We start from the raw sequence: 12,690 nt of genomic DNA on the forward strand, positions 1-12,690 counted from the left end.
TTATAGGTTGTGTAGTGTTATATCAAGCTTTACTTGTATCTCTTTTTCTAATTTTAAAGTTATAACTGCAGGAGGAAAACGTAGGCTCATGTTGTAGCCTACTTTGTGCATTTAATTTTTTATTCAATATTAGAAAAACTTACACAGGAGCCCCATGTGTTAGAACTCGGAATTCCACTTACATTTATTCAATTATGTTATCTAAAGTCATGAGTCAGGTGATCTTTAATATTTATTAATATGTAACATAAATTAAAAATAAAAGAATTGGATCATTAAAAATGGATACCTCTGATGTAGTCTGCTTTTTGGAGGACATATACATGTATTTTTTAAAATAAGTTGGTTGGTGGGTGATTTAGAATTGTGCTAACAGTTATAAGTCTAGTTGCTATTATGAGGTGCACCCGTATTATGAGGTGCGTCAGTAGTTATAATGTAGGACAACCAGCATTTAAGTGGCTTTCTTTCTCTAGCTCATAGCCACCACTGTGTTGGTAACAGCTGTGTGTGTTTGTGAGGGAAGCAGAGTGCTAAACCAAATGATTAGCACAAGACTGAGAGCCCATCCATTTCCATGAAGAAACTAACTCTAGAAAAACTGTCGTTCAGGGTCAGCAAAGAACATCACTTGCGTAAGCTTTGTTCTCTCTACGCTTCATCCCTTCCCTCTCTCTCCCTGAAATTTCCAAGCTATTTGGAAATGCTAGCATATTTCAGAAAATCAGATTTGCTTAAATCTGTGACTGAGAAAATCAAGTTGTATTTCTGTCTCCATAGATTGAGCCTAAGAGACTTGCTTCTAGAATTTCATTTGTAAAAAATAATCATTTCCTATGATACTGTTTTTTTATATTTTCCACTTGATACAGAAATAAGAAATGGAAACTTAAAAGCCATTCTAGGGCTGTTTTTCAGTTTATCTCGCTACAAGCAGCAGCAACACCAGCAGCAGCAGTATTACCAGTCATTGGTGGAGCTTCAGCAGCGGGTCACTCACGCCTGCCCTCAGGCAGAAGCCAGTCAGGCCAAAACCCAGCAAGATATGCAGTCCAGGTAAGGAAGGGAAGCGGGGAATGTGTTTAGAATGAATTTATCTTGATACAACTTGTTTTTAATAAGTTTTTGTTTGAGAGTTTGGAAAACGTATTTATGGAGTTGTATCAAAGTGATGGGATTATTTGATTAACCTTATAGAATTTAAAACCACTTTTCTATTGGTTGGATGACCAACACTTATCACTTTTTAGGTGAAATATTTGTGTTTGTTTTCTGAAGGTGATTGTGGTTTGTATCAAAATGTGTGAAATGTCTTTCTTGTAAGTAGTGTATCGCAGTTCCTTCCTTCTACAAATTATTGTTTAGAATGTGCTTTTTGAGTCCTAGTCTCCAGTTGTGTAGTTTTCTTTGGTTGATGCTTTTGATCGATTAAATCGTTAAATCTGTCAAAACTTTCAGGTCTGTTAAACATTGGAGTTTGAGTGTTTGGGAACATACCATTTTGATGTGAGATTGTCTGTGCATGCATGTGTGTGTATACGTGTGTGTGAGTTTGTATACACACATTGTTTGTCTGACTTGAGTCTGTGGGTGCATGTAGACACAGCCGGTGTGGGGTGCTGACAAACCACTGCAGCTTCCTTTACTCTTTCGTTTCTGCTTTTTTCCAGTTTGGAACTATATCAGTCATGATTCAGCTAGAGAAGCAGAATCAGTAAGAAAGAGTGCAAACAGATTTATTTTCAAGAATTGATTCACATGATCATGGGGGCTGGCTAGGCAAGTCTGAAATCCTGAGGGCAGCCCAGCAGGAAGGACAAGCTGACACTCTTAGCACGAGCTGAAACCGCTATAAACTGGTGGAATTTCGTCTCTCAAGGAGGCCACACTCCCGCTTTTAAGACCTTTCAAGGAGTGAGTCAGGCCTACTATCCTAGTGATAATCTAGGGTAATCTCCCTTACTTAAAATCAACTGCTCTGGACTTTAACCACATCCACAAAATGCTTTCACAGCGACACCAGATTGGTGTTAAGTGGAACTAAATAAACCTAGCTAAGTTGACACATCAAAAAATGATCACAGAACGTAATTAAGTTAACAGGTTTCAGGCAAATTACTCATATGTTTCTGATCAACGTTCGGATTATCAGATCATTAGCTCTATGGCATACATAGCTATGATCATTTTTCTTAAGGAGGGCGAATGTCCAATATGAAACTACTCTTTTATCATCTACTAAAATATACACACTGTATCACACATATGTAAATATTTAACTTTTTCCATCTTAGAAGCCAAGCCTAAAACCTAATAATACAGTTTGCCTTGAGTTTGTTTTTGGCAATTAGTATTGACTCAGAAAGCTAACATAAAATTCCAAGATACATTCACAAACCACTTCCCACTTACTGTCAAATATTCAGCAACTCAGAAATCCCCTTCTCTTTCATCTGTCAACCATCCCTCACTTCATATTAAGCAATATTTCTGTCTCTGTACAACCATGTAAACTCATTTCCTTTGGCAAATTTTACTCATTAGTGAATTATTAATAAAGAAAAATCACAGTTTCACCAAAAAATATAGAGTGTACTACAAAGGCCATGGAGTGATAAGGGATATTTGTTTTTACTCAGTAATGCAGATGTGCTTCTGTTCTTTAAGCTTGTCTTGGTATTTTGTGATGTCATGTGAAATTGTGCAGGAATCAAAGTGAAAAAAACATTCTCTACAGTATAAGTTCTTTAGATGTCCTTAAGAATAGAGAAGAAGAAAAAACAAAATATATTTTTAAAATTTTTTATTATTAATTTTTTTGGGGGGAGTGGTGGTTGGTAGAAAGAGATCTACGTTTTGAGAACTGCCAGAAATAATATTTCCTAGAGTTTGGTTTAAGCCATTTGAACAGACAAGAAGCAAGAATAGTAGCTGGAAAAATACAGGAAGTGAAGTGGTGTTGTGCAAAGGATGTTGACTCTGGAAGTGAGATGAGATATCATTTGTCATTGCTTTCCCTCACTCTATTTCTGTATCTGCCATGTGGAGTTTCTTGCCCCACATTTCTCAGTGGTTATGACCCTTTGGGGGAAATTTTTTTCTCTTCTTGGTGGATATGCATGGATATTATGAAACTGGATTATATTTTAAAATATAGACCTATATATAATAGGCATGGTCATTTTATACCATCTTGGGGAGAGCTATCTTATTTTTTTCAGTGAAAGGTTAGGAAAAGCATTCTTTTCACCAGTGTCCTTTAATTCTGAGATAGACTCAAATAATTTTTTCTTTTTTAAAAATATTTATTTATTTATTTATTTTTTATGGCTGTGTTGAGTCTTCGTTTCTGTGCAAGGGCTTTCTCCAGTTGTGGCAAGCAGGGGCCACTCTTCATCATGGTGCGCGGGCCTCTCACTATCGCGGCCTCTCTTGTTGCGGAGCACAGGCTCCAGACGCGCAGGCTCAGCAATTGTGGCTCACGGGCCCAGCTGTTCCGCGGCATGTGGGATCTTCCCAGACCAGGGCTCGAACCCGTGTCCCCTGCATTGGCAGGCAGATTCTCAACCACTGCGCCACCAGGGAAGCCCAATTTTTTCTTTCGATAAGTTGGATTTAATTACTTTTTGGATTGTTAATTTAATAAATGCACAGTAGCTACTGTACTAAAGGTAGTGCTTAGTTAAGACCATGATAAAGAGGAGTGCCAAGTCTTCATTTTAACAGAATTTATTCTATGTTTTGGAGAATGTTATATTTCAGACATTAATACTTATTTCCATTTGTATAGATCTGACATAGTGAAATAGTGTATGAATTATTATCTATGTGAACTTAAATATAACAATGTATCTAAGCATTTTTCACAGCCTATATTGATAGTATACATAGGAAAGGAATAAGTGTCTATACAATAGAACCAAGATAATTAACATGGAAAAGAATCTCAGTGATACATTATCTTCATTTACATGAGATGAGAGTCATAAATCATGATTTATGAAGCCTTTCTGTTGCTTCCAAGGCTCTTCCCAAGTGAATAGCTTAAATGACTGGTGGCTATATTATTGTGGATATTTAGCCAGAAAAATGTTCTTGTATTTTTCTCTGTAGACCTAAAATAATTTTAGTGCACATTGTTTCATGAGAGTATTTTTGTTTTGTTCTCTTTGTTTATTTAAAGTAAATTGACATAACTCTCTATATTTCCACAATATTTATTTTATACATTAAGAATTGCTCATTTGTTTTGCTCTTTTGAGAATAACCCCAAATGTTTTCAATCAATTTGAACATCTTTCATTTAAACAGACATTTTGATCTAAAGGTTAACCAGTAAAATATACAAGAGAGAAAATAAAATGTGGACCAAGAGACGTAGAATGTGGATAACAAACTCTCCTCTTCTGGCTTCTCAGCTTCCTCTCCACTCTTGAGTGTGTGTGTGTGGGTGTGTGCGCATGTGAGCTAGCATGCGTGCCTGTGTGTGTCCTGTTCAAGGACTGAAGATCTCCTTGTTAAGCGCTCACCTCTAGAATCAGACTGCCTGCACTTGGATCCCAGTTCCACCTCTTCCTAATTGTGTGACCTTGGGCAACTTACCTAACTTCTCTATGCTTCAGGTTCTCATCTGCTAAAAGGGTATAAAAAATGGCACCGATTTCATGAAGTCGTTTTGGGGGTTCAGTGGGTCAGTATCTACAAAACTCTTTGAACATACCTGTCAGATGTCACTCTTTTGCTCAAAGCCCTGCCACGGTGTCAAATAGACTAGGCTTGCTCCCCGCTTAGGAAATATGCTGTAGCTGATTCCTTTGCCTGGAATGCTCTTCCTCTGATAGCCATTTGGCTGAATCTCTCACCTCCTTCAAGTCAACCGCTCCAGTGTTGCCTTCTCACTGATGCTGACCTTAACTTCTCTTTTAACACTGCACGCTGCCCATCTGCACTCCACATCATGGTTGCTGTAGTTTTCCTTCTTTTCTGTAGCTCTAATCCCTCTCTAACCTACAACTTATTTATTATATTCATTGTTTATTATTGCCACTTCCTCCCCTCCAGAATGTAAGCACTGTGAGGACAGCAGTATTTTTACATTGTAACCACTTCTATATTTCAGGGGATTAGCCCAGAACCTTACACACAGTACGTCCTTAGTAATGATTTCTGAAATGAGTTAAGTAAGAGTGAATGAATCTTTCTTATAGCTGCTTCTAATTTTAGGTAGGAAAACTTTCTAACATTCACAGTTGCAATGGTACGTCATTTAAAATGAGAATTGTGTGTATTACAAAACTGCTATAATAAAGATAAAATGTTCTTGATTCTTGGGTGGTCATGATATTGAACTACAGTTAGTTTCAGAATGATATGTAGTGGAACCATCAGCCCTTATCCAGATGTGTGGAACTATTTGCTTCCATCCTCGTTGATGCCTGACTATATACCTCTTTGGTCTTTTACCTATTTATTATAAATATTTTGTTCCCTTTGTTTTCTGGCTGTCATTCATTAATTCACTGCTGTCAGTGTTGCTTGCCTCTGTGGAGTACCATTCCTTTACCAATATGTGGTTTCTGTTTTGTGGGATAAGGAAGCAGATTACCAAGATCATTAGCATTTTGGTACCACAAAAAGTAATAGGTAACATGAGTGAAGTGTTTGGGCTATGAAATATCATTGATAGCTTAAAGGCTTGCATGTTTATAACTCCTGTCTTCTCTGTCATGTTTGGTTTAGACAACGAAAGAAGGTATCTGATCTAGTATTAAGAAATGATGCCTCTAATTTGCAGCTAGTACAGAGTTTAAAATTTTTAATTAAAGGCTGGTTAAAAAAATGAATGCCATAACTAATCTGACACAAACGTATTATCTTTAAAATGTCCAAATTACTAATTTGTTAATAAATAATATTAATACAAAAGTCCTTACCTTGTCAACATAAACTAATATTACAAGGGAGAAAATACTGTTGAAAGACTTACGTTCTGAATTAACCCTAAAATGGCATGGTTGGTGTAAGTTTAGTGTTGATATGTGAGGGTAGTCTTCTTCCTTGATCACTGATCTGTTTATCATTTGACTTGAATTATCCACTTGCAGTATGTGTATTAAAATAAAGCTGCGACTCATTCTAAATTTCCTCAGTCCTTCAGCAATCTCAAAAATTTGAACATATTTCATATAAAAATTAATTTTTCTCTATATCAGTGATCTTTGGAAGGACTTTACGTAAGTAAAGTTTAAACATTTTGCTATATTAAAGAATGTTAAGTATCCTGTTTGCATTTATTTAATATAAAATATAAAATCAATTTCTTTTATTTTTCTGGCTTTTCATTTTATTTTGAAAAGAGTATATTAAAGGCCCTTTGTCTAACCAACTGGAAAAAATATGAGAACTGTTTTAATATAAAGTACTAAAAATCTTATATAAGAGTTGCGATCATAGTTATTTTCTATAGGCATTAACCAGGAGATGGGGAAAATAGTACTTCTTATTCAAAAAACAAGGTAGACATGAATCCTATAATTTTCAAACTCAGAAAATTTATTTCCATCAGTAAATATGTCATAGACATTCAGGATATTTCTGCTAATCATATTTTTACATATGTGTGTTTTGACAGAATTCTCGTTGACATGAAAAGTAACAGAAAGTTCAATTTCACCAAAACCGTACACAGTGCCTGGCACGTGAGTCCAGCCAACACTGAGCAGAAATCATGTCATGAATGTCTAATTTTCCTGAGAATATCTAGTAAAGCATTATAGTGAAAGAAAATTATAAAATGAAAATTCATTTTTCTTATGTACTGGTCTGGTTATACATGAGATGTTAGGGTAATAGTATACATAAAAAATGTTTTCTAGGGCTTCCCTGGTGGCACAGTGGTTGAGAATCTGCCTGCTAATGCAGGGGACACGGGTTCGAGCCCTGGTCTGGGAAGATCCCACATGCCGCGGAGCAACTGGCCCCGTGAGCCACAACTACTGAGCCTGCGCGTCTGGAGCCTGTGCTCCGCAACAAGAGAGGCCGCGACAGTGAGAGGCCCGCGCACCGCGATGGCCCCCGCTCGCCGCAACTAGAGAAAGGCCTCGCACAGAAACGAAGACCCAACACAGCCAAAAATAAATAAATAATTAATTTTTTTAAAAAAGTAACAAATGAAAAAAAATGTTTTCTATTTGCTAAAAGTTTAAAAAAGGGAGGTGATTTTCCTTAGAATACAGGCCTTTTAGCTTAATTTTTGTCTACATTATTAAATGATTTCCCATCCCGGTATTAAATAGTTGGTGAATTGTACCAATCCCAAAACAGTGATTTTTGAATCACATGAACAAGTATTTTTATATTATAGAGAATTAAAACATGTAAAAAAGAAACAAAATGCATGTGAAAGTGTAGGTAAGAAATTACATAGATAGGTGATAGAGTGTTAAAGGCAGTGATAATAAGTCTTTCTCAACTAAAATAAGAGCTATTTTGGGAATTTGGGAGATTATGATCTCCACAGAAAATCATTTGCCCTTCTGCTTTTCATTTTGTAGGAGAAAGTCAAGAATGTGTCTACTTGCTGTTTAGATGAACTTGCTCCTTCCTATAGGACTCACAAGTCAAATTGCAAAAATCTCTGGGCACATGCTATTTGAGTGACTTGTCTATTCCCTTTGCAGCCCCTTCTCAAGGCTCCCATGACCCCTGCCACACACATTGCTTTTGGAACCTTCTTCTATGGAGGACATTTGCCTTCCTCTTTTCCAGGAAACATCATTTCCTTCTGGGAGATTCACTCTGAAACTGGGATGGTTTACAGCTTTTCAGCCTGGGGTTATAAATCTTGAGAAGTATATAAGGAAGTTTAATTTAAGATGACAGGAAGGCTCTGGTAATTTAAGCCCTCATGAACCTGGCTTCAATTAGTTGCTTAATTGACTCTGTGTTGTGGCCTATAATGTGCTCTTCATAAAAGACAGGGAATCAATTAAACTTTAAAGAAAATGAAACAAACAAAAACGACATTTATGAATCTCCTTTTAAATAACAGGATTTTTTATTCCTAGAGAGAAATAATTGAAGGGAAAGAAATTATTCTTTAATTGACTGATGGAGGAAACCAAGAGAGGGTGTAATACTAAGAGTATGTACACACACACATACACACACTGCTTATGTTCTGTGCTTCTATTCCATTATTTTAAAAGCTTGACAACCACTCATAGTTCTGTTGTTATGATGAAGCAGCATCTGTATAGTGTTGGTTATTTTAGAGTCAGGCAAACATGGGTTTCAATTCTGCCAACCAATTCCCAGTGATGTGGCATGAGGCAAGTGATTTTAACCTGCTCAAATACCAGTGTTCTTACCTCATATTAGAATGGTGGTAGCTTTCTCAAAAGGGTATTGAGAAGACCACCTGACATAATTTGTGTTTAAAGTTCCTCCTTAGCACAGCCCTTAGCATGTAACAGGCACTCAAACCAGCCACTTTCATCTTTCCTCCTCCCGCTTCTAGGTCATATCACATATATAATGAAATATATTGACCCACATTAAAAAACCTCCAGTCACCCTCATCACTGTTCCTTCCTCTCTCACTTTCTCTGATCAGTTCTGTCCATTACACTTCTAACTTCTATTAAATACATAAATGTAATTCAAAGTAATAATATCCTTATGATTTAAAAATAACGGCCCAATGCTCAGACCTTCCCAAGCCTGGTCTAGCTGCAGAGAGGTAACCCCATTAATTATTTTAGGTATTTCCTTTAGTAATTACTCCCTTATAGCTAAATAAAATACTACTGCCACTAATTTTTATTCATTAATTTGATCATTATCTTTTGATGTACATACTCTCCCATCTCTCCCATCCCCCATTAATATATTCAACAAATGTTTATTCAGCACTTTGTGTGTTCCAGGCACTCTTCTAAGCATTGGAGATACAGTAGAGGACAAAAGAAATCTAAGAATCCTTGCCCTTTTGAAGCTTACATTTAGTGATAGACAAACAATTAAAAACTTAAGTATGTACTAGTAATTGGACAGCTGATGGTAGAGAGGCATAAATCAGAAAAGGAGAAATAAGATGTGTAGGAGCCATATTTCTGCACATTTCAACAGGCTTCTGGGAAAGTCCTCACTCAGATGATACTGAGCAAAGGGGGTCATAGAACCAGCAATTCCACTCCTGGGTATCTATCCAAAAAAACCCAAAAACACTTATTCAAAAAGATACATGCATCCCAGTGTTCATAGCAGCATTGTTTGTAATTGCCAAGATATGGAGGTAACCTAAGTGTCCATCAACAGATGAAAGGGTAAAGAAGATATTGTGTGTGTATATATGTGTATACACACACACACACACACACACACACACACACACACACACACAGTGGAATATTACTCAGCCATAAAAAAGAATGAAATAATGCCATTTCCAACAACATGGATGGACTTGGAGGGTATTATGCTAAGTGAAGTAAGTCAGGCAGAGAAACACAAATACTGCATAATATCACTTATATGTGGAATCTAAAAAAACAAAACAGACTAGTGAATATTAAAAAAAAGAAACAGATCCACAAATGCAGAGAACAAACTAGTGGCTACCAGTGGGCAGAGTGAAGGGGGAAGGGGCAAGATAAGGGTAGGGGATTAAGAGGTACAAGCTACCATGTATAAAATAAATAAGCTACAAGGATATATTGTACAACACAGGGACTACAGCCAGTGTTTTATAATAACTATAATTGGAATATGACCTTTAAAAATTATGAATCACTGTGTTATACACTTGAAACTTATTGTGTATCAAAGACACACTTCAATTTATTTATTTATTTGTTTTAGAAAGCAATTCTAATTTATTGGTTATCTGTTTTAAATAAATATAGCAGTGTGTACATATCAATCCCAAACTCCCAATCAATCCCCCCCTCCCACCCTTCCCCCCCTGGGGGAAGTTTGTTCTCCAAGTCTGTGAGTCTGTTTCTATTTTGTAAATAAGTTCATTTGTATCAATTTTTTTAGATTCTACATATAAGTGATATCATATGATATTTGTCTTTATCTGATTTACTTCACTTAGTATGATAATCTCCAGGTCCATTCGTGTTGCTGCACATGGCACTATTTTATTCTTTTTAATGGCTGAGCAATACACTTTGGTTTGAAAAAAAAGAATAGGCCATAGCTCCTTTAATGATGCTCTAGAGGGATATCAGTCCAGGTAAATTGAGAGACCCCTCTTTGCGGGCATTTTTTTTCTTTGATTATTCAGTTATTATAGTTAAAATCACTTCTTGTTTGTTTGGATGGTTAATTGGTTTGTTTGTGTCTGGCCATGGAGTGGTCATCAATAGTAATTGATATGGGTGTTCGATTAATCTCCCTCTTCTTATATCCCCTTCATCTTATCTGAAATTTCCTAGTCCAGCCTCCCTCAGTCTTACAGGCTGAATCCCCCCTCCATGCGTATAGTAGGATGAGGCGTCTGTGTTCATTTTTGATGGAGAACACATGGAGGCTATGTGTTCCACATCAAAAATACTTCATTTCTTTTCAGTTCTCCAAAAGCTGCTGAAGTCTCTTGGTCATTGATGGCCCCTTTTATCTATCATGTTATCCTTTGCTGTTGCGAACTTAAACCTTAATTATTGTTTATCAACATGTTAATGGTATCACATTCATCGACAGAACCATTCTTCATTCTGATAACTTTGTTTTTTTTTTTTCTTTAACTAAATAAAAATCAATTAACTGAGCTTAATTTCTCCAGGTAGAAAATGAAAACATCACAGTTATACTCTATCTTTCCAAGGGAATTGTGAGAATATAATATATTTTAAAGTATTAGACTCTCTCCTAATTTAGAGAATTTAAGACTTGTGCTCTCTGACATAAATGTCTCGATAAAAACAATGGTAAGCCAATGTTTCATAATTTTCTCTTATAATTACCAAATATATGATTCATGTATCATCACAGAGCCATTACTCAGAATAGCTAATTGGTGATTTATTTCTTTAATATTTTACTCCAGGACATTTTGATATCCTGTTTATATATTGCATGAACATTGTCTCCCAAACACTAGAAATTGTTTGGTTCTATTTGATCTTTACTATTTCTGGGGTACTGTCTTCTCAAATAGAGCACTGATAATGTAGAGTTGATTATTATATCTGCAATTTTATACCATATGAAATTATTATGTATTAATCTGTTTTCCACTAAAATCTGTCTTAAAGGTTCAACTTATTGTCTTACAATGGAGAAATGCACCTGTCACAAAAACTGTGTCAGTATAATTGTGTCAGTATGACCATTGAATATTTTCCTGTCATCAGGTCTACAGAGAAAGACAAATTGTAATCAGGGGATGACTGGGTGAGCATAGAATTGAATTTGGGGGACTTGCATGTTTCTGCAGCTGAGATAGTCTTGCCATTGGTTGAGTCCTTCTTCATTACAAAGCGCACTGTCAACATTTGCCTCTTTACACTCCATTTCCTGTGCTTCTGCTTCTGACCACCCTCATAGCCCCCACCCCTTTCTAAATGACTTCTCAGTCTCAAAAGATGTGTAAATAAAATCAGCTTTCTCTCCTCACAAGTGGGGGCAGACTCTAGACCAGAGTCCACCATCAGAGATGTTTTGAGACCCCAGTTACCCCTAAATGATATGAAACTGACTGTATTAATGATTACATTTGCTTTGCAGCAAATTGAGAGGAGCCCAATTATAAGGACTCTCTAAAATGGACTTTCTTATAGATCTTCAAACATTTATATAATTATTTTATAAGTATAATAATTAAGTTCATTTTCATGAACGTGGGTACTAGGAAATAGTTTAACATAGTTTGTGCTTCCTACAATACTTTTATTTATTTACTTATTTATTTATTTTATTTTTGGCTGCGTTGGGTCTTCATTGCTGTGCGCGAGCTTTCTCTAGTTGTGGCGAGCGGGGGCTACTCTTCGTTGTGGTGCGCGGGCTTCTCAATGCGGTGGCTTCTCTTGTTGCGGAGCACGGGCTCTAGGTGCCCAGGCTTCAGTAGTTGGGGCACACGAGCTCAGTAGTTGTGGCTCGTGGGCTCTAGAGCGCAGGCTCAGTAGTTGTGGTGCACGGGCTTAGTTGCTCACGGCATGTGGGATCTTCCCGGACCGGGGCTCGAACCCGTGTCCCCTTACTTTTAAAATCTTCAGAAGTATTAAATAATCCAGATTTTTTCACTCGTCAGGGTAGTCTTTGCCAAAGTTTGTTTACATTTTTAGCTTAAAAAAATAGTAATAACCTATATGGGAAAAGAATCAGAGAGAATGGATATATATATGTATATCTAAATCACTTTGCTGTACACCTGAAACTCACACAACATTGAAGTCAACTATATCCCAATATAAAATAAAAGTTAACTTAAAAAAATAGTTTTGTGTAGCGGTATTCAGGGTCCAGTTTTTTTAAGGTGGTTGCATTAAAATGGGCTTTTAGAATGGAACACTGAATGCATTGCGATATAATTTTACTCCACACTGAAAGTTGTAAATGGAAAAGATCCATGCAGCAGCATAGTGTTTTGAGCTACATGTAAGTAAAAGCAGTGTGAAAATCTAATTTATGGTAACATTGTGAGAGAAATGTGAACCTGGTTTCCTGAGTTCTTTATCTTGAAGT

General features: G+C 36.4%; 1 protein-coding gene across 19 annotated transcripts in view; it reads left to right on the forward strand.

Annotated features, from left to right (window-relative positions):
• Positions 1–12,690, forward strand: part of NAV3 (neuron navigator 3) — a 1,129,181-nt gene that overhangs the window by 903,397 nt on the left and 213,094 nt on the right. For all 19 annotated transcript variants that reach the window (XM_082351536.1, XM_082351537.1, XM_082351530.1 and 16 more), the window contains one exon: positions 873–1,056. In XM_082351536.1, coding sequence (XP_082207662.1) covers positions 873–1,056 — 184 coding nt within the window. The remainder of the gene's footprint in view (positions 1–872; positions 1,057–12,690) is intronic.

The sequence above is a fragment of the Balaenoptera borealis genome (genome assembly GCF_965194805.1).
Source record: "Balaenoptera borealis genome assembly, chromosome: 13".
In the NCBI taxonomy this organism is placed as follows: Eukaryota; Metazoa; Chordata; class Mammalia; order Artiodactyla; family Balaenopteridae; genus Balaenoptera; species Balaenoptera borealis.